The sequence below is a fragment of the Olea europaea genome, unplaced genomic scaffold (assembly GCF_002742605.1).
Source record: "Olea europaea var. sylvestris unplaced genomic scaffold, O_europaea_v1 scaffold630, whole genome shotgun sequence".
Lineage (NCBI taxonomy): Eukaryota > Viridiplantae > Streptophyta > Magnoliopsida > Lamiales > Oleaceae > Olea > Olea europaea.
The window spans coordinates 114,151-137,429 of NW_019264661.1; the positions used below are offsets into that span (position 1 = coordinate 114,151).

Here is a 23,279-nt window from a genome sequence, read left to right on the forward strand (position 1 = left end):
GAGAATACAGAATTCCCACAAGAGTGAAAGATGCTTTATATTCTAATAATCTAACACATAAGGGGCAAAAAAAAACATATATAAATGTAAAACAGACAAGTCAACAGCAGCCCAACAACAAACAAATTTGATTAATAGGGGAGCATGCATTGAATCAAAGCACGAAAATAGAGAATATTTGCATAACCTCACCTGTTTTCACCCGAAGAAGTTGTCATCTTTTGATGCAAATACTGATAATCTCCCGAGAAATGGGAATTTATAGATCTAAAAAAGACCCGGCCCGGGTCGGGGAAGACCTGCAAGTCATGGATGGAGAAGGTGGAGGGAATCTTCCACCGAATCAACCGTGAAGGCCCTTCTCACTGGCTGACACATTTTTCTTACTCCCGTGCCCAACACAATTAGCCATGTTTGAGACCCATTTTTAGTTGATACAATGAATTTTATTTATTTATTTTTTTTCAGAACGTGTGGTTAAAAAAAAATAAATAAATAAATAATTGAATTACCTGTAAAATTATTTAATTGGAAAATGTGAAATTAAAATAAAATTTTAAAAAAATGGAGCTTAAACAGGTACTTGATCATGCCTAGCCGCATCACTCGCATATTCCTTGTTTGGTCGGGACTCAACTATTTAGCCTTTCTCGTAGAAAATTATAGTCTTGTTCCAAATAGTTGAACCTTGTGATATTAGATCATGAACCTTTAATTTGTCACACTATGGGTCCCTAACCTATGAAACGATGGTAACTGCCATTCTTTTATGATAGAGAAACATTAATTTAACCTAAAAGGGTATTTTTGTGCAAAACAACATTGCATATGTTTCTGAATTAAAATATGAAAAGAAAAAAGAAGAATAGATGGTACAGGAATGTAATGATATAAGACGAAAATTATTGAACTTAGATTTGACGAGCGAAACTTTTGGTAAATGTGGGAGAGGAATGCTATAGTGACGGTAAAAATTCAAGGTTTGGAACCAGATGACACGAGTCATCTGATTATTGGACAGACTATGAAAAAAAAAAGGAAACAGGTGTTGACACCTGCACCTATTTCCAATGCCTGGGTTTAAACCCTGGCAGAATAGCAATACACAATGTGGGAACATCCCAAGTTTGTATTCAAATTACGTAAAAAAAATTGAGTGGATTTGGTTTTTTATTCACTTGAAAGGGCCAAAATGAGGGACAATCTTAATAGTCAATTTTTATTAGAAAAACTCATTGGAAAAATATATCAGCCACTTTTGAATATCAAACAACGAAATAGATTGCTCCTATGGGTTTGTCACGTCGAAAATATAGCACGTAGAAAAATTATTCTGTACACTCATAACAACCAGTTGGCGACAATGACGATGCTACTTGTGCTACAATTGTAACAATTGATTGGGGTGAGAAGGTGGAAGATAAATTTTATTTTTATTATTTCACTTAAATATTTATTTGTTTAATCATTAATGGCTCATTTTACATGATTTTTTGAAAAGTCAACTTTTGAACATGTTTGGATAATTTTTTAAAGTGCTTTGTTTGATTAAAATAATTTTTAGAAAAAAATTGTCTAAGGTAGAGATTTAAGAAAAAATATTTTCTAAGGTAGAGTTCTCTTGAAGCTCTTCTACCAAAAATAGAAGTTCAATCAAACGGGTCTTTAAGTCGCTTACAAAATTATTATTTTTAATAGCATTTTAGCATGTTAATTAGATATGAGGATGATATTGTTTTTGGATGGATCTCACTCATTATTTAAAGGCTGGGGATAAATATGTTACGAAATAAATGTTGGGTCTTTATTCTTATAGGAGTCAAAAGTTGGGGACGGTTGTTGTAATTACCCTTTGAGGATGAAAAGTAATCAAATTAATTTTGAGAAAAAGATTTATAGAATTTATTATCTTAAACTCTAATATCAAATAATATTTTATTTTAATAAATTATTAAAGCGTTGAAAAATATAAAAAGAAAATACATCACGTGACTCTTCCAATATTATAAACACAAATAAAAATTCTCAAGTGTTATATTCCAATTATAATATTTTCTTTAACAAATAAAAAATAGAAATAATCAATAAAAATAATTTTTAGTATTAGTGGTTATTTTTTAGCTAGAAATCAATTTTTTATTCATTTAGTATTGGGTTATTTTACAACTTAATAAGTTGTCAAGAACATATGCGCAGTTTTATTGGTATCCATTGTGAGAAAGCGTCATAGGAAAAAGATAATATGTAACATAATTAATAAAATAAGTATTTGTGTAAAAATAAAATTAGTTATGCAAATGACGCAATGAATAATCGATTGAATGTTAAATTTATAGAGGGATAAATGAATAAGAAAGAAAGAAGGAAACTTAATATTTTAGACGAAAATAAAATAATTATTGAACTTTGGGAGATTAGAATGTTGATATGTAAAATTTCATGACTTACTACAAAATGATGCGATTTTCAAAATTTCTTTATCAAAATTTGAAAACGCCACAGACTTGACTAGAACCAACTCCAACAAAAGCCAAATTGCTATAAGCTCGATTAATTTGACTAAATGCCTCTTTACGAGTAAAAGTAACAAGACAGCCGTGATTATTTGATGCGTAAAGAAGGCCTTGCAAAAAAAAAAAAAATAATAAATAAAGTAAAAAAATTAGATGAGGATCATTTTTTATGTCCTTTGAAAGCGAAATATTTTGAATATTTACTAGAGGGTATATATATATATATATATGAAAATAGACAATTTTATTGAAAATTGAAGAAGATTTAAATATTACAATGATAATTGAAAAGTATTTGAGAGAACAAATTACAAAGAAAAGTAAAACTTCTTCTTGCTTAATTCGCTCTGTCTTCAAATGAAATCTTCAACTCAATTTATAATGAAGTCCGGACTTGAAATTTCTTTCATTTGAGAAAAAGAATCTTGAGAAGAGGAGTGGACGACATCATAATGAAGCATCTTGAAAAGTAGCATCAACTTTAGTCAAAAGTTTCCAATTTTTGACTTCCTTTAATAAAGATAATCTTTTTCTTTATTAAAGTAGGATTTGATGTCTGACACAAAGTTGATAGGAATCTTGACAAATGTAACACCACCGATTTTGAATTGGACAGAGGTTGAGGAGAATTTCTCTTGCTTGATAGACCCTTGAATTTCTCAAATCGTCAAGAAAACTGGGTCCATGTAGTCATTTTGTAGATTTCTTCTTTGAAGCTTTTACTTCTTTTTCTTGAGCAAGATACTCGGCATAGTCATCACCTAGATCAACTAAGTCATCACCATTGTCAGTCTCTTGAGAATATTGAGATTCTTCATCTTGATCATCATCAGAAACTTTTGAAGATCCTTGTTTAGAAATTTGATTGTAAATTTCTAATAATTCTTTAGGATCTTTACATTTTGATAACATTGCAATGATTCTCTGTTTTTCAGTCAGAAAATCAACTTGATCTTCTTGTTCTTTCTTTGAGAATTTAGGTACACCTAAATTTCTTTATTCTTGAATCCATGATTGAACTGCTTTTGGACAACAATTTGTTTCTTTGAATTTTGCCCACCATTTGATCTTGAATCTTCTTGTAATTTTGTGGGTTGAGAACATATCTTGAGGATTTTCATAATGGAAAAAATCCCAACAGAAAATCCATGAAACTTTCATATTGAAAGCAAATTGAAAAAGAAGATTTTCTTGAGGCTTGAGAAAAGGTTTTGCCTCTTTTTTGAAGTATTCATATCCTTGAAGAACTAGACTGGGCAAAATTTGTTCTTCAAGTCCATGATACTGGAACCAATTTTGAAACCAACTTGGGAAATGAGGGTTACAATTTTGATTGAAAATAATGAACCAAGAATGGGTAACAGGTCTAAAAAGAAGAACCTTATACCAAGCATTCTGGTAGTCAAAATAATTAAAAGTATCTTGACAAGTAAAAAATATTTTTGAAAGACTAAGTCTCTTTTCTTCCCAATGATTCTGTCCCCAGTCTTAATAAGACAGAATTCTAACAATTGAAATTTTTGAAAACATGATTTTTGATTTATTTCTTGGCTCAGGAGTATGAGTAATAACTACAGAACCAGTCAAGCAAAGGATGGTTTCGTAATATTCTCTGGTTTTTTGAATATTTGAAGGCATGAACTAAAAATTTTCTGGAAGAATATTTTCAAGGCAATCATCAAGACCACCATATCTATTGAGCCAAGAACTTTCCATTGTAAGAACACAATCAGAAAGACTCTTAGTAAAGTATTTGAAGGAATTTGGAGGGTTAATTTGAGGAAGTTTGCCAGAACTTTGAACGGCTTTTTTGAAATTTGAAGGGGTTGAAGTTTCAGCTTTTTGCTTGAGTTTATTTTGGTCAGGTTTTTTGATAAAGGTTGAAAGGGTATTTGAGGAAGATGAAGCTTCCTTTTGATCCTTTGAGGGATCTTCGAAGAAAGGAATTGAACTTTTCTTCTTTCTTGAAGTTTTTGTTTGAAAAGGATTTTGAGAATCCTCTTCATCTTCAACTCGCTTAGCCCAACTCATTTTTCTCACTCTTTTGAATAAACTCTCTTGTGAGGAAGTCTGCCAAGAAGTTTGATTTTCCTTAAATATACAGAATTTCGAAATCAAAACAGGACAAAATTGCCTGCCACCTTGCAAAGATTTGTTTGGAAACAAATTTTTTTACATCTTTTGTAAAACATCTTTTGAAACTTTGCAATCGGTTTTCAAAATAAATTTTTTATTGATCAAATCATCTTGAAATTTGGAAATACAAAGAACTATTGAAAGAATTTCTTTTTTGATAGTTGAATAGTTGATTTGAGGTCCAGACCAGACTTCACTATGAAATCTGACTAACTGTTCTTTTCACGATCCTAGGGGTAATTGTTTTAACACACCACCGAATCCTATGTTTGAGGCATCTGTCTCGACGATAATTGAGGCTGTGGGGTCAAGGATTGATAGACAGGGAATATTTTTGACCAACTGTTTCACCTTTTGAACCGCATGAGTACACTCGTAACTCCATGGGTCAGGGTTATTTTGTAATCTTTTGAATAATGGGGCACAAATTTGACGAATATCTTTGATAAAATCGGCCACATAATTGATACAACCTAAAAAGCGTTGCAAACTTGTTTTTTCTTTGATTTCATCTAAAAATTTGTCAGTAAAATCAAGACTTCTTTGAATTGGAATAATTGAAGAATTTTGAATAATATGACCAAGAAAACGAATTTTTGTTTGAAACAAAACAATCTTTTTAACAGAAACTGTTAAACCATTTTTCTTGATGACATGTATAAATGTATGAATATGCTTGAAATGTTGTTCAATGAATTTTGAAAAGATGAGAACATCATCTATATAAACGATAATAAAATCTGAAAATGAGTTAAAAATATCATTCATAATTTTTTGAAATTCAGAAGGGGCATTTTTGAGACCAAAAGGCATAACATTCCATTCGTATTGACCGAAAGGAACGTTAAATGCAGTTTTGTATCTATCTTCTTCTTTAATTTGAACTTGCCAGAAGCCTGACTTCATATCAAACTTTGAAAATATGATAGCTTTTGAAAGACGATTCAGAAGATCTTTCTTCTGAGGAATAGGGTAACGAATCCATTGCAGAGCAGAATTAAGTGGTTTGTAATTGATAACAAGGCGTGGAACACCTCGTTCGATTTCAGTAGAGTTGTTAACATAAAATGCAGAACAACTCCATGGAGACTTACTTGGACGAATTAAATTCTTCTCAAGTAGATCATTAATTTCCTTAACACAAAAATCAAGTAAATCTTTTTTCATTTGAATAGGACGAGATTTTGTAGGAATGTTTGATTCATTGAAATCAGAATTGTAAGGAAGAGAAACAATATGTTTCTTCCTATCCCAAAAAGCATTTGGAATGGTTAAACAAATTTCTTGTTCAATTTTCTTTTGTAAATTTGAAATTTGATTTTTGATAGAAGAGTCTTCTTCTAGTCTTTTTTCAGTTTTTTGAAAAGAAATTTCTTCTTTGAGAAACTGAACATGATTTCTTTTTAAATTGATATTATGAATAATTTTTGAAATTGCAGCTTCCTTTAAAGAATTAACATCTTTATAAGAAGAAGGATTTGAAAATTCAAAATGAATTTTCTTTACAAAAATTTTTGTAGTTAATTCCTTATAGTCAGCTTTAAAAGGATAAATTTGAACAATAAAAGGAGTACCAAGAATAACATCTTGATCCAGATCTTTTACCAAATAAAAAATATTTTTAAAAACAAATATTTGAATTACAAACATGGGCTTTTGAGATTTTGTAATTAATATTGAGTTTTTTACCACTAGCACCGTAAAGGCGTTCATTAGTTTTCTCAAAATATTTTGTAGGGATAAGTCCTTCTTTGATACAATTTTGATCAGCACCTGAATCAATCAAAACACGAGTGGTGAATTTGAATTCTTTGTTGACTACAATAGTCATATTGCAATACCATTTCTGAAGTTGAATTCGATTAATAACATTAATCTTTTCTTCTTCAGTTTGAGGAAACTTTGAAATAGACGAAAAGTCCGATGAAGATGATTCAGAATGATGGGAGTGATGAGAAGGAGTTTTTGAAGAAACTTTGGATTTTCCTTTGTTTTGAGAATAATATTCGTTGGTTAAGTATTTTGCTTTAAGACAAACTACTTCTATACGAATATCTTGAACATGCTTTTCAAGTTTTGAAATTTGAGATTTCATTTCTTTGACTTCAACTTGAAGATCAGGAATTGAAGGTTTAGAACCTTTTGAAAATTCTTTCTGAGCACGACGAAGAATATTTGTAAGATTGATATCATCAAAATTTTCTTTTGAAGTAGAGGAAGAAAGTAAAGATGAGAATTTATCTTTGAGTTTAGGATTATCAATCCTATCAATGATATTTTGAACTATTTCTTCTTCTCCTGTTAAAACATTTATGGTTTTACAACCACAAATTTCTTTGTCATTTGAAGAAGTGCAAGAATCAGAATTTTGAGTAGATTCATAGTCAGAATCTTCTTGATTTAGAAAAACTTGTTCTAATTCAGAGTTAGACTCATTATCAGAACTAGATTGAATGAGATTTAGAAGTTGAGTTTTAGTATCTTCATCAACTTGAAGAGTACTAATTTTCTCTTTGAGAGGGCATCTATTAGAATAATGACCAGTTTTGTTATATTTCCAACATGTAACTTTTGAATTCTTCTTTTGGAAATCTTTCGTAAGAAAATTGTTTTTTTTTTTTGAAAATTTCTTTTTATGAAAATTTTCTTCAGGAGAATATTTTCTCTTTGAGAATCTTTTCTTATGAAAAGTTTTTCTTGTTCTTGAAGAAGGAGGTAAGATTTTCTCAAATCCATATTGTTTGCAGAATGATCCTAACTCATTTTGAGTTTGAGCCTTTTCTACTTTCAATTTAGATTTAAGTTTTAAATCATTACATAAATTGAGAGCTTCCTTATTGATAAAATTGATAATTTCACCATAAGTAAGATTTTGAAGATCGTTATTTTCTTCTAAAATTGAATTTTTCACTTTTTCAGCAAAAAGTTTTGGAAGTCCTGAAATAAATTTTTCTTTCCAAAAAAATTGTTGACAATCTTCTCTTTGCATGATACGTGTTAAAAACATATCTTTATACCATCGAAAATCTTGAAGTTTCGGATATCTTAAATTCATAAGAATATCGTTTTGAAATTGAATATAATTTTCTGGAGTACCGATAAAATGTTTGATAATAGCTAATCCAAGAACAGAATAGCTATCATTGATAGGTTCTCCATTTTCGTTTATAATAATACTATTATTTTCATCACGTTTGACAGCTGAAAAAATAATATTTTTTGAAGTAGGTGATAGATAATTCTCCCACCATTGACCAAGCTGTCCTGTGAATCCAAGAACAATATTATTTGTGGCTTGAAGCCTTGTAGCTCCTTTTGCCAAGAAGGTTTTGTAACAAATAGTCATTTGTCCTAAAAGATTGATGATTTGTTGTTCAGTAAGACCATCAATGTTCCATTCAACACCGGAAGATCCATCGTATGATCTTTCAGCAGCTAACTTTTCTTCGAAAAGTTGATCTGGAAATGAAGGACGAGGATAAAATTTTGGAAGATTTTGATAATCAGAATTTCTGAGTTTGTTGATCTGATCAAATTTTCTATCAACAAATTGATTTTCGATTTCATCAAAATCGATTGTATTAATATTTTTTGAAACATGAAAATTTTTCAATTGATTAACAAGTTCTGAAAGAACCTCATTTTCTGTTGAAAGAGATTGTGAAGATTTTCCAAAAGTAGGAATAATATCATCATTTTTGAAAATCGGAGATGATGAAGATGGTTTTGAAATATTTTTATCTTTACTTTTACTATCTCGATATTCTTTAAAAGAATCTTTTGGAACAGTAGAAGTTTCAGATTCAGAATTTGATTAAATACGATTGAGTTGAGAGCAAACAGATTGAAGAACAATGTTAGTAAAATTGTTCTGAGCTTGAATATTTTTGATATCTTTAGTAACAACTTGAGATTCATCAAGTCGTTCTTTAGAATTTGGAACACGTTTGAGTGGAGATGCAAGAATTTCAGTTTTACCACGGGTAAATGAAATTTCTTGTAGAGGAGGGTGAACAGATTGGAAAGTCTTTTCGTCAGGAGTTTTCCAAGATTTTGAAGAATTTTTTGTGGTAAAAATTTGAGATTTTTCTGGTTTTTTTTCAAAAACTTTGATTTGAATACAGTCATAAAAACTTAATTCTGTAGAAGATTCAAAATAATCTTCCCAAAATTGTTCTTTTTCTTTTGAAGAAAATTGATTTCTAAAAATTTTTCGAAAATTTTTAACTTGAATATTTTGATCATTTTTAAACTCCTTTCTTCTATCAGTTTCAGAAGAAATAACGTTACATTGATGATCAAAATCAGAATTTGAAGGAGGAACCATATTAGAAAGAGTAGGAGACTCTGGTTGCTCAGCGTCTTCTTCTTTTTCTTTAGGTTGATAAAAAGGATTTGGAATAATAGGAGTGAAATCTACTCCTTTGAAAGATGATGATGTAGAATTTCTTGAAGGTTGAAAAGAATTCTTAGTTCTTTCTTCAGATCTAGAAGAATTAGATCTTGAAATTCTAGATGACGATCCTTGGAAGATAACTTTAGCTTTTCCATCAGAAAAAGTTAAAATTTCATTAGGAGTGGAATTTGTTTTAGCTGGAATTGGAGCTTGAATATTATCAAAATTTCATTCTAAATTTTTGGATTGAAGATTCCAGGGAATTCTTTTAGGAATTTCGACACTTGAATAAAAAGGATTGACTTCTACCAAAAGACTTTCTTCTTTTGGGAAAGATCTAAGAGCGCCTATATTGAGTTGAGTATTCATAAGTTTATAATAAATTCTGTAAATAACAGCAAAAGCATTTGAGCGACTATCAAATTCAAGATTTTATTGAGAAATTTTGGTAGCAGTTTGAAAAAACTGGACCACTTTCAAGATTTGATTCAAGTAATGAAAGTAAAGAGTTTTTGAAATTAAGATGTCTCTTATCTCTAAGAGTAATTAAAATTGGAATGTCTAAACCAAGTCTAAACAAAGGTTTTACAGCAATTTGAACTAAACCAACATGAAGGTATTTAAATCTCTTTCTATGAGATTCAATTGATTCTTTTGAAAATAAATTAATGAATGCATTTGAACTATTAATTGAAACAGTTTGTTCAAAGGTTTTGATAACATAATTTTGAGTAAAATCAAATTTTCCTATTTCATAGATAGAATGTTTGTCTATCTTTGGAATAGTCCAATTTTGAAGTTGTTGTTCAATTTTTACAATTTGAAGTTCATTTGAATTAAAATCATTTGATGCAGATGCATTTGATGCATTTTCAACTTCTTCTTCATTTTGAAAAACATTTGAACTATTTTCATTTTGATTTTGTGATCTATTTCTAGACCTAGATCTCCTTAGCCAATTTAAAACCGAAGACATAGTTGAAGAAATGAAATCAAATTAAAATTACACAATAAAAACAGTAAAATAGGATAAATAGGATTCTCACCAAGCCTACAAACGGGACCACCTACACGGCTGACCAACGTCTACAGGGCTGACCAACGTCTATTCAGCAGACATCCAGCTTTAAATCGAACTCACCTATTTTGAACAGTGCCTATCGTGTAAGATTAAACTAATCACTTGTTCACTTATGGCTCTGATGTTCTCATCTTTTCAAAATCCATTGAACAACGTTTAAAGCATATTCATACATTTATACATGTCATCAAGAAAAATGGTTTAGCAGTTTCTGCTAAAAAGATTGTTTTGTTTCAAACAAAAATTCGTTTTCTTGGTCATATTATTCAAAATTCTTCAATTATTCCAATTCAAAGAAGTCTTGATTTTACTGACAAATTTTCAGATAAAATCAAAGAACAAACAAGTTTGCAACGCTTTTTAGGTTGTGTCAATTATGTGGCCGATTTTGTCAAAGATATTCGTCAAATTTGTGCCCCATTATTCAAAAGATTACAAAATAAGCCTGACCCATGGAGTCACGAGTGTACTCATGCGGTTCAAAAGGTGAAACAGTTGGTCAAAAATATTCCCTGTCTGTCAATTCTTGACCCCACAGCCTCAATTATCATCGAGACAGATGCCTCAAACATAGGATTCGGTGGTGTGTTAAAACAATCACCCCTAGGATCGTCAAAAGAACAGTTAGTCAGATTTCATAGTGAAGTCTGGTCTGGACCTCAAATCAACTATTCAACTATCAAAAAAGAAATTCTTTCAATAATTCTTTGTATTTCCAAATTTTAAGATGATTTGATCAATAAAAAATTTATTTTGAAAATCGATTGCAAAGCTTCAAAAGATAGTTTACAAAAAGATGTAAAAAATCTTGTTTCCAAACAAATCTTTGCAAGGTGGCAGGCAATTTTGTCCTGTTTTGATTTCGAAATTCTATATATTCAAGGAAAATCAAACTTCTTGGCAGACTTCCTCACAAGAGAGTTTATTCAAAAGAGTGAGAAAAATGAGTTGGGCTAAGCGAGTTGAAGATGAAGAGGATTCTCAAAATCCTTTTCAAACAAAAACTTCAAGAAAGAAGAAAAGTTCAATTCCTTTCTTCGAAGATCCCTCAAAGGATCAAAAGGAAGCTTCATCTTCCTCAAATACCCTTTCAACCTTTATCAAAAAACCTGACCAAAATAAACTCAAGCAAAAAGCTGAAACTTCAACCCCTTCAAATTTCAAAAAAGCCGTTCAAAGTTCTGGCAAACTTCCTCAAATTAACCCTCCAAATTCCTTCAAATACTTTACTAAGAGTCTTTCTGATTGTGTTCTTACAATGGAAAGTTCTTGGCTCAATAGATATGGTGGTCTTGATGATTGCCTTGAAAATATTCTTCCAGAAAATTTTTGGTTCATGCCTTCAAATATTCAAAAAACCAGAGAATATTACGAAACTATCCTTTGCTTGACTGGTTCTGTAGTTATTACTCATACTCCTGAGCCAAGAGATAAATCAAAAATCATGTTTTCAAAAATTTCAATTGTTAGAATTCTGTCTTATGAAGACTGGGGACAGAATCCTTGGGAAGAAAAGAGACTTAGTCTTTCAAAAACATTTTTTACTTGTCAAGATACTTTTAATTATTTTGACTACCAGAATGCTTGGTATAAGGTTCTTCTTTTTAGACCTGTTACCCATTCTTGGTTCATTATTTTCAATCAAAATTGTAACCCTCATTTCCCAAGTTGGTTTCAAAATTGGTTCCAGTATCATGGACTTGAAGAACAAATTTTGCCCAGTCTAGTTCTTCAAGGATATGAATACTTCAAAAAAGAGGCAAAACCTTTTCTCAAGCCTCAAGAAAATCTTCTTTTTCAATTTGCTTTCAATATGAAAGTTTCATGGATTTTCTGTTGGGATTTTTTTCATTATGAAAATCCTCAAGATATGTTCTCAACCCACAAAATTACAAGAAGATTCAAGATCAAATGGTGGGCAAAATTCAAAGAAACAAATTGTTGTCCAAAAGCAGTTCAATCATGGATTCAAGAACAAAGAAATTTAGGTGTACCTAAATTCTCAAAGAAAGAACAAGAAGATCAAGCTGATTTTCTGACTGAAAAACAGAGAATCATTGCAATGTTATCAAAATGTAAAGATCCTAAAGAATTATTAGAAATTTACGATCAAATTTCTAAACAAGGATCTTCAAAAGTTTCTGATGATGATCAAGATGAAGAATCTCAATATTCTCAAGAGACCGACAATGGTGATGACTTAGTTGATCTAGGTGATGACTATGCCGAGTATCTTGCTCAAGAAAAAGAAGTAAAAGCTTCAAAGAAGAAATCTACAAAATGACTACATGGACCCAGTTTTCTTGACGATTTGAGAAATTCAAGGGTCTATCAAGCAAGAGAAATTCTCCTCAACCTCTGTCCAATTCAAAATCGGTGGTGTTACATTTGTCAAGATTCCCGTCAACTTTGTGTCAGACATCAAATCCTACTTTAATAAAGAAAAAGATTATCTTTATTAAAGGAAGTCAAGAATTGGAAACTTTTGACTAAAGTTGATGCTACTTTTCAAGATGCTTCATTATGATGTCGTCCACTCCTCTTCTCAAGATTCTTTTTCTCAAATGAAAGAAATTTCAAGTCCGGACTTCATTATAAATTGAGTTGAAGATTTCATTTGAAGACAGAGCGAATTAAGCAAGAATAAGTTTTACTTTTCTTTGTAATTTGTTCTCTCAAATACTTTTCAATTATCATTGTAATATTTAAATCTCTATTTTCATAAATTTCTGTTCTTCTATTTTATCTCCTATCCCCTGGGTCTTTTATGGTGTATATATATATATATTTTTTTCCCTCTTTATATCCACCAGCTTCTTTGGACTTTATTTCAATTAGATTATATCAAGAAAAAGCAATGACTCTAGCGAAATATATAGTTAAAAAAAAAAGTTGTAATTATGAATGTATGATTCAAATAATATTTAACATTTACTTTACATTATAAGGAGATTATAAGATGAAATGGTGGCAGATGGCTGCCTAATTTTGCCATTTTCCCAAAATGGACGTTGACTGTAATTTAAAAAAGAAAACGAAAAAGCTTTGAAAAAACTTAAAAACAATGAAAACCCATTATTGCCCCTCACACATCCACTTCAACCGATGTCTGGAGAGTCTGAAAAGAGGAGGAAATTACTGCAAGAAACCGATTGCTGAAAATGGAAGAAGAACGATTGGAGTCCATTTCTGAACGAAGAAGGTAAGGGTGTGTTCTCTTTGCCGTTTCCAAGCCGTTTTCTGTTTTCAATTTTTCAAAATGGTTAAAACGCGTTTTCTTTCCCATTTTCGAAGATTCTCGAAAACGAAAAAAAATTTGGGAAGAAAACACAAAACGACATTTTTGTCGTTTTGAGCGTTTTCAGTACAAAACTGGAAAAAATTGAAAACATGGGAAATGGTTTTAAAATAGCAAAAAGAAAACATTTTCAATAATTTCAAAACAGACACTCAAAACACAAAACTCACAATGAATTCAAAACTCAAAACTAAAAAACTCAAATACGAAGAGAACAGCCTCTAAGTTTTTCACTTTTTTCTCCCATAATCCATTAATCTTTGAACCATGATGTGTAAAGTTTATTTGTTAGAAAATAGTGTTAGAAATCTTTGCACAATAGAAATAATTACTGGAAATAGGTGTTTTTTGGGCAGAGATCACTAGAAATGGTGATCTCCACCATTGGACGGCGTAATCAGGAAGAAGACCATTTTCTCGGCCACCTGGAATTTTCCAGGCGGCCCAGATGCTGGGCCGAATAATTGCCCTTTTATTTTTAATTTAATTAAAAAAATTATTTCATTTTGTTTAAAATATGAATAATTGAAATAATTAAATAAATAATAATTTAAATAACGAATAAATATCAAAATCAAAAGAAGTCATTAGAATTTAGATAAACAATTGAAATAAATATCTTACATTTAAAATTAAACAATGAAATATTCAATTAAGAATTAAAATAAATATTTAAATTGATCAAAATTAGATTTAAGTATAAATAATCAATACTAGTAATTAAATATTAAATAAACAATTTCAATCAAACAGTAATCAAAATTTAAATAATTAAATAAATAATAAATGAATATAAATAATCAAAATAAGTCGTTAAAATTGAGATAAACAAAAGAAATAAATATCTAACATTTAAAATAAATAATTAAATATTCAACTAATAATTAAAATAAATATTATATAAACATCTAAACAAATAATTAAATATTTACGTTTAAATGTTTGATAAATAATTTAAATAACCAATAAATATAAATAATAAAACAAATAATTTAAATAAACAATTGAAAATAATTAAATAAATAATTGTAATAAATAATAAAAATTAAGCATTCAATAAACAATTAAATAAATGTTAAATAAACAAGTAAACAATTAAAAAATAATTTGAATTAACAATTGAATAAATAATTTAAATAACCAAGAAATATAAATATCCAAAATAATTTATTTAAATAAGTAATTAAATATAAATAATCAAAATTAGTAATTAAATATTAAATAAACAATTTCAATCAAACAATAATTATAATTTAAATAATACTTAAATAAAAATAATCACAATAAGTCATTAAAATAGAGATAAACAATTGAAATAAAATCTATTATTTAAAATAAATAATTAAATATTCAATTAAGAATTAAAATAAATTTTAAATAAACAACTAAACAAATAAAACAAATAATTACATATTGGCGTTTAAATAAATAGTGAACATTTAAATAATAAATAAACAATTTAAATAACCAAAAAATATAAATATTCAAAATAATTGATTTAAATAAGTAATCAAATATAAATAATCAAAATTAGTAATTAAATATTAAATAAACAATTTCAATCAAACAATAATTATAATTTAAGTAATGAATTAAATAATACTTAAATCAAAATAATCTAAATAAGTAATTAAAATAGAGATAAACAATTGAAATAAATATCTACCATTTAAAATAAATATTTAAATTTAAGTATTCAATAAAGAATTTAAATAATCAATAAATATGAATAATTAAAACAAATAATTTATATAAACAATTTAAACAAATGAAATAAATAATTTATATAAATATTTAAGTTTAAATGTTGTCTAATTTTTAATTACCCTCATTTTCTTTATTCCATTATCTATAATTTTTGCGCATATTAGTTACAGTTCGATTAGTTGAATTTTGTGATATTATGCTTTATCCATTTTCAATAAAAAATATTCTAACATTTGAAATTTTGAAGGTTGGATTACCATTTGGACGACGTCATGAGACAGATTCCTGACAAAGTTTCGTCGAACTGCAACTTTGCCAACTTCACATCAGTGCTGGATTCGTTGGACGAGGAGCACGCAGAGATATTACGTCGATCCTGCTTATGGCCCATTTATTCGCTGCGTTTTGTACAATGTTCTATGCAGTTGCTTGATTCATTACTATGTCGATTGCTCAAGCCAGTTGACGGAGATGCCCTCCACTTTGATCTTGGAGGCAAGGTTGCTACATTTTTCATATTCGAGTTTGCCCTCATCACTGGATTGAGATGTACGGGTGAAGAAGTAGCAAGGGCCCGTATTTCGACAAACAAGAGGCTGCTGAATGATTATTTTAATGAGCATACTACAGTAACACTGGCGCAGTTAGGAGATGCATTCAGGGAATGAGACCAGTTGTCCGACAAGTTGAAGTTGGGGATGGTGTTTATACTCGAGAGCGTACTGAGGTGTCGTCATAGGAAGACGTCGATTGATGTTTTTCATTTGGAAGTTGTTGATGATATCGATACGTTCAATAGCTATCCATGGAGGTAGAGATGTTTTGCTGAGACTTTACGCGTCTTTAGGAGGGGAAATTCGATGCCTAGGGGGATAGGCCCGAGCGTAAGTACGATGCATATGACGTGCCGTTAGCTTTGCAGGTAAATGTTTAATATAATGAGTTATCTATTTTTTTATTAAATTGTACATATAATAAATGCAATTGTTACATATATGGGTCTACAAGACTGTCCCCATCCTGGCTGGTTCGTATGCGAGGAAAGAGGATACATGCATTCCTCGAATGCACCGCTGGTGAGTACAAAACAAGTCTCTTGCAAAATAATTATCAGCTCTCATCGACGATCCTGAGGTGTACGTATTATACATTTTCGATTTCTATTGTGTGTCATTTTCGAAATCTCAATACGTGATCAGTAATTCGATGAAATGTCAATCTGTCAGCTTGAAGTCCTTACTGAGCTGACACCATCGATCGAGAAGGAGGGTCAAACTTATATCCGTCATTTGTTAACAGTTCATGCTGCTCGAGAGAGGCCTGAATCCATCGTGGATCGGGACACGGTATGTTAATTGAATATAATTCGTTGATTATTATTATAATTTTTGAATTAAGTTATTCATTTGTAATGCTTATTTTTTAGGAACGCCATTGATGATATCGCGTCCAGATACCCCCCATGTGGATCTCCTGCACGTAGTCATAGTACTTCCACCAATCATATGCTCTGACTTATGATGAAGATCGGAAGCGAAGTAGCTGACTTACGATGTGATGTCGCGATGATACAAGTTGGTTTAAGAGACCTTCATGCTGAGGTCGTAGCGGTACGGGGCGACATAGTAGGCCTGCGTGAGATTGGCGGGTATCAAAGTAGGACTGGGAAGTATCGGGATGGAGGAGGTGACAGAGGGACTGGCGGCTATTGGGACGGAGGGACTAGTGACTATCGGGATAAAAGAAGTGACGGAGGGGCCAGTGGTTATTAGGGGCGAGAGAGTCAGATGGGATATATTGACTCGTAATGGGCATCAGATGATGCATTAGCTTTATTTTTCGGTGGCCCGATGGAGATGGAGATGAAAGATCGGGCCCCGATGGAGATAGAGGCAGAGGGGGTACCCAAGGTGGAGCGGGTACTGAAGGTGGAGATGGTACCATGTGGACGCCAGACTCGCCAGACGTAGTTTTTGTGTCGAAGGGGACGAAGGAGGTGGTCCCAATGGTAGGTGAGAGGGAGGGGGTACAGGAGAAAGAAATGCCGCGTGCTGTTGACGTGCTGGAGCTGGTGGTCGGCAAGTGGCTGAGGGTGCCATCACAGTACATCGTTTCTCCATTTACCGCGGAATTAAAGAGGAAGAGGTTATACGATGGGACACACCTCAATTTATTCAGAGAGGTGGACCACACCAAGTGGAAAGTGTTCGAGGTGGAGTGGAGTACAATTAGGCCCGGGTAAGTATTACATTATTCGTTAAGGATTAGTACATAACACAAACGCTGACACATTTATACTTCTTCTAACAATTCATTTTCTTATTTTTTCAGATCCACTACGAGATTGCTCATAAGACGATCTCGAACGCTTACAAGTGGTTTCACGACATCACCACTTAGAGGGCTTGGCTTGCCGACGATGTAAGTGAAGTAATAATATTGTTATTTATTATGTATACATATATTTGAATTTTGAATTTATGAAATTAAATGACTCCTTTTTTAATTGGTGTTTTCTGATGGAGTACATTGATTTCGCCATGGATTTGCTATGAGATCGAGTTGAAAGACATCCAAAATCGTTCAACATTCTTGGGCGACTCATATTGAACGCCGAATTCATACATGCCATTGACATTGAGTGTTAGTCGCTCCAAGCTATAGATAACGAGTACACGGTGCCTGCATACATGATGAAGTGGGTCGTAGGGATGTGGCCGAGTGTCGAGGGAAAGCTATGGGAGGGTTATACGCATTTGTCTATGTCGGTGTGTGTGAATTATCACTACATTGCAATGGAGATTGTATTCCTCGACTCGACTATGTGTGTGTATGATCCCGATCATTCATGCCTGACACAAGGTTAGCTCGACCAAAATCTAGAGTCGGTATCTATGATCGTTCTCATGCTGGCTAGACGAGCGAACATCATTGTGCAGGACAGACTGACCACAGTGCAGGACACGACGATGACAAGGCAACAAATATCGTAAGTGTTTGTAATTTTATTTTTTCAATTTACAACCTATGTTCTAGCTATACGGTGATGTGCTAATACAATATTGTTTAATTGCAGGGGTGATTGCAGCATGTTCATCATCAAGTACATATAATTTTTTAGTATAGCACAAAAAGTTGATTTATTGGAGAAATAAATTAGTATGTGATTTATTTGAATTTAATGGTGATCCGTATATATTGGAGACGTGCTTTGTTTTTTAAATAATTGTACATATTGTAACAATTAAATATTGTATGTTTCATTCATTCATTTGTAATTACGAAATAATTGTAAAGTGTATATTATTTATTAAATATTTAATTATTTATTTTATAATTTATGTGTTTATTTAAATGTTTCATGAAATATTTATAATATTTGTGTATATTAAGGAGAGCACTATGTAACATTAATAATATACATAAATAATTGGCATCAATGTTATAAATAATGTTACATAAACTTCAATTACATATCTGTTACATTGTCATGCAGAGAGATCTGACTTGTACAAAATCTTCTAGAATGCCCTGTTGCACCACACCTGCCACACTTACGAGGTCGAGAAAATTTTTCGATAGATGGTATTCTAAACGTACGTGTACGTCCAAGAGTAAATGGTCCGACTGCTGGTGACAACAAATAATTCGATGAGAGAATGTGGTCGAGAACTTTCCACTCAACTTCATTCGGTACAAGAAATATGGTTTCGACATACGATACTCTCCAAGAATCAATCATGTAATAAGCACTGCATAAGATATATGGTGGAATTCCTTTATACATAGACACTGTCACTGCATGTGTACACGAAAAACTCTCCAACTGAAAATGTCTACACGTGCACGTGTTATCATTCAAGTCGACTATATATCCGAAATTACGTGCACATCTCACGGAGAAGCGAAACTGATCCAGTGGTTCTACATATACCTTTCTTCCCACCTCTAGAGTATTGAAGAGTTTATCGTCCTGAGCCGAGATTAGCACACTTGTGCAACTCTATGATTCCTTACGTCGATCATGAAATCACTGTTGTAACTTGTCACGAATGTTCTCAAGAATTGTGAGAATTGGTAACTCTCGATCCTTCTTGAATAAGGCATTGAGCGACTCCGTATTGTTCAACGTTATCATGTTGTATCGATATCCTGAAAATGTGATTGTACCCAATATTCGATCCCCATCTCTGTTAAATACTCTCATGCAGCATAGGATTTACTTTCTATTTCGACCATGAACTTTTCAAAATCTTGAAAACTGTAAACCTCTGCAACTCTCCTAAACAACGTAACGATGTCCTTGCCTCGATATCTAGTCTTCAGATTTCCCTGTATATGGTACATACAATAACCATGATGTGTTTCAGGGAAGATTTCGGGATACCATTTATTATTAACTATCCTCGATCGGTTACGAATGCAAGGTTCTTGACTTCCCAAATTACTTCTCTCAACTTCATGAAAAACCAATGCATCGTCAGATCATTTTCTCCGTCGAATGCAAGAAGATAAAGTTAGATGTTGGCATCTTGACATGTTGCAATAATCAATTTGCCCATGTATCTCGCCTTAAGGGTTGTATCGTCAACTAAAATTAGGGGTTGCATTGCATTTCAAAATCCTCAAACGCATTGTCCAAGGGCCATAAAAAAATACTTGAAGTGATTCTCATCATCCTTCTCGATAAAAAATGTCCATCTAGTATTAATTCTTCCCATGTTATAGCAAAATCTGGTCAATTTAAATAAATAGTAATCATAATTTAAATAATTAATTAAATATTAAATAAACTGAAAAATTAACAATTGTTTTAAATAATTATTTAGACATTAAATAAAAAATTGATTAAATAATTAAATAAACAATTGAAATAAATAATTAATTAGATATTAAATAAATAATCGATTAAATAATTAAATAAACAATTGAAATAAATAATTAACAATTAAAATAAATATTAAATAAACATCTAAATAATGAAATACTTGACCAATTTAGCATAACTCTCCTCGGTTGAACCCATCAAGTCCTCCAATGCGCATTCTTTGGCCTTTCAAGTCTACTGATAGCTCATAACCACCCCGTACTCTCGACGAACTTCATTAATGATGTCCAAAGTCTATAGATCGTTCATGGGTCCTAAAAGTTGTGCATTACTTTTCAATGAACCATAATCGAGCTTGCCTATGATCATTTCGATGAATACACACTTCGCAAGTATGTTCCCATGCATACTTATGAACTACAAAGAACTCATTCGTGTCTATTTTCGTCGCTCACAAACGTTGAAGGCAACTGTCGTCATTGCAAACAATTGTGTAAGTCGACTTGTTTGATTTCTTCAATTTAAACTCAAAATTGTGTTTTAAAGAAATCCGGTGAACAACTTCCTCAAATCTTTCTTCGTGTCAAACAATTGCTCAACATACAAAATTTCATCATCGAGAACTACACGAGAACAATTAGAAGACCGTGCACTCGGTCCGGCCTGTGAACTCCCACTCAACTCATGTCTCAGACGGGATGAAGTAATCAAATTCTCATTCGTAGAGTCATTATCTTTTTATTTTCTTGAACTACCGAGCAAATTTTATGCGTAACAATGAGATCATAGTGAAAAACAACCGTCTCTAGAATAATCACAACATCATCACGAACTATCTCCAATGTGTTCAAAACTCATTCACATTATGATTCCTTCCATCGAAATATTCTTGTTCACTCTTGGGGACATATTTCTTCATCTAAGTTACACAAATAAGAATCGTACGTTTCTAATTCATTTCAATTAAAACCTTCATTTTAATTTCAGAAGTAATCATTATAGGTGGAATTGAAATGGATGTATGCTCGCCCATTAGAAATTTCAATTCTATGTCGTACTGAGAAGGATCGACTTTGAGCAAGTTCTGTAACTTATTGTACATTTCTACATATGATGTACTTGATGTTATCCCAATTGCAGTACAACCATAACTTTCACTCGTCTATTTCCACACCCATCGATCATTTTCATTCTTTTCAAATTCACCAAAGTAACAAATCGAAACACCAGTCAATCCCATATCTGCATTAGGAAACATCACTTATTAAAAAATTGTAATTACAGATATAAAAGGAGGAAAAAATATGTCAGGCAAGACAAAAATAGGAGAAAATAGGATAAAAAAAGGCCCAGACGGTTCGAGTCGGGCTGGATGTCAACATCCTGCCTAGACTATCTAGTCGGCTGTCTGTCTCTGAATTTTCGATTTTGCGTCAATTTTTACTTAAATAATATATGCAGATGAATTTTTCTTCCTTTTTGCTAAAAAAAATTATACATCCGTTTAAGACTGTAATAATTTATCCTTCTAAAATTATACGTTGAAATAAGATTTAAAGATTCAAACAATGTACTAATTTAACTAAAACGAAATTAAAAATACGTATTTATATTTACCAATTTCGAGTGATGTCTACGAATAATATTTTTCTTGTTGAGCCTTTGATATGTTTGTGAGATTTCAATATTGAAGTAGATGAAAAACAAAAATTTTTTATCTACACTGGGGAAACTGATAAGGAAAGTGATTTGATTTTGAAATTGAAGTGGGAAAGTATTTGAATTTATTTAAACTTTAAAAGGTATTATTGTCCTTCAAAAAATTAACTTGCTTTTGTAATTAAGAAACATAATAAGGGCTTTCCTGTCTTTTTCTCTTCAAAAGGCCAATGTGGTGAATGCCAAAACTAAATAATAATAATAATAATAATAATAATAATAATAAATAAATAAATAAAATGGTCAAAGGAAAACTCTCCCTTTGACCCAGCCGTTTTGAAAAGTACCCCAGATTATAATGAAATCCAAACAAGTTGGTTGAACATGTTTGGCAAAGAATTTTCAAGATATAAACTAGTTAAACATTATTCTTAATCTTACATTTGTTTGGACGTACAACTATTATCAACTTTTTAACAACACATTCTCTAAAATACAATGCTTGTAAACACTACCAAAAAAAAGTCACATTTAACTCTACATACTCCGAGAAGTAGCATAAAACTGGTATAAAGGTGAACGGAGTACAATTTGGTCAATTTTTAAATTATTATCAACTCACACTATTTTAATCGATTTGAGAAGATTTCAATCCAAACCAAATTAAACAATTTCTTGCACATAGATTTGGTTTCAAAAGTACGATTTTAACGGCATAAAAATAATACCTTTTAAACAAGAATAAATCTTCTCAAAAAGGGCCACGTCAGCCCTGTTTCCCAGGGGGACGTGACGTGGCCCTATTTTTCTAGCAAGGCTCTTTAAACAAATGAAAAATCAATTATATATATATCAATGCAACACTTAAAAACATTCTAACCATAAACATTACAATAGTGATATAATTATCTTAATACAAGCTCAAACTAATAAATAAATACAATCTTCAATCATAAAATTTAAGCTTTCGAATTCACTATCTTTGAAACATATAACAAAGATATATTGTGATAATCCATGCATCATTTCCCTATAATGTCAACAGGGCTCTAACAATTTTGTTGAAGTACAACTTGAATTGATAAATAACATTTTGGGTAAAACAAATACTTTTTTGGATGGATGGTTTATTTTGGTTTCAAAAGGTTTGTCAATATTGTAACATAAATCGAACCAATTTCAAACGATTTGCTCCAACTATTTAAATATCGAAAACTAAATCGAACAATTTTCAAACCAACAATTTCAAAATGGCGGATTCGATCGAGTTGACTGTCTTTTTATTAATTTGTATCTTCTTGTGTGGGAATCAATCAAAATTAAGTATGACTATGTAATTAATCTTTGTCTAAATTCAAGTGGAAGTTTGATGATCCGATTGGAATAAAATTAAATTATATGACTTAATTGAGATTTTAATGAAAGTTCTGTAGCAAAAAAATATTATTAACCACTTAAATTACAAAACTTATGTATTTTTCTATGGGAAAAAAAAATTAGGCTTTGATTCGGCATCATTTCATTTGACTTCTCGAACTTTAAAAGTGAGCCCAACCTATTTGAATTTGGACATTTCCATCCTTATCTTAAAAGAGAGAATGTGAGGTTTACTTTTTATTTTTGTCATATAAGTTTTAACATTAAACTGGTTTGACAACAAT

At 31.1% G+C, this 23,279-nt stretch overlaps 1 protein-coding gene across 2 annotated transcripts in view; it reads right to left on the reverse strand.

Moving 5' to 3' along the window:
- The window catches only part of LOC111389900 (haloacid dehalogenase-like hydrolase domain-containing protein Sgpp), a 2,679-nt gene extending 2,295 nt beyond the window's left edge, over nucleotides 1–384 (reverse strand). Inside the window, exon 1 of one of the 2 annotated variants that reach the window (XM_023014884.1) lies at nucleotides 193–384. In XM_023014884.1, coding sequence (XP_022870652.1) covers nucleotides 193–218 — 26 coding nt within the window. In that variant the 5' untranslated portion in view covers nucleotides 219–384. The remainder of the gene's footprint in view (nucleotides 1–192) is intronic. The other variant, XM_023014883.1, reaches the window with a different exon arrangement.
- Nucleotides 385–23,279: the final 22,895 nt, after the last annotated feature.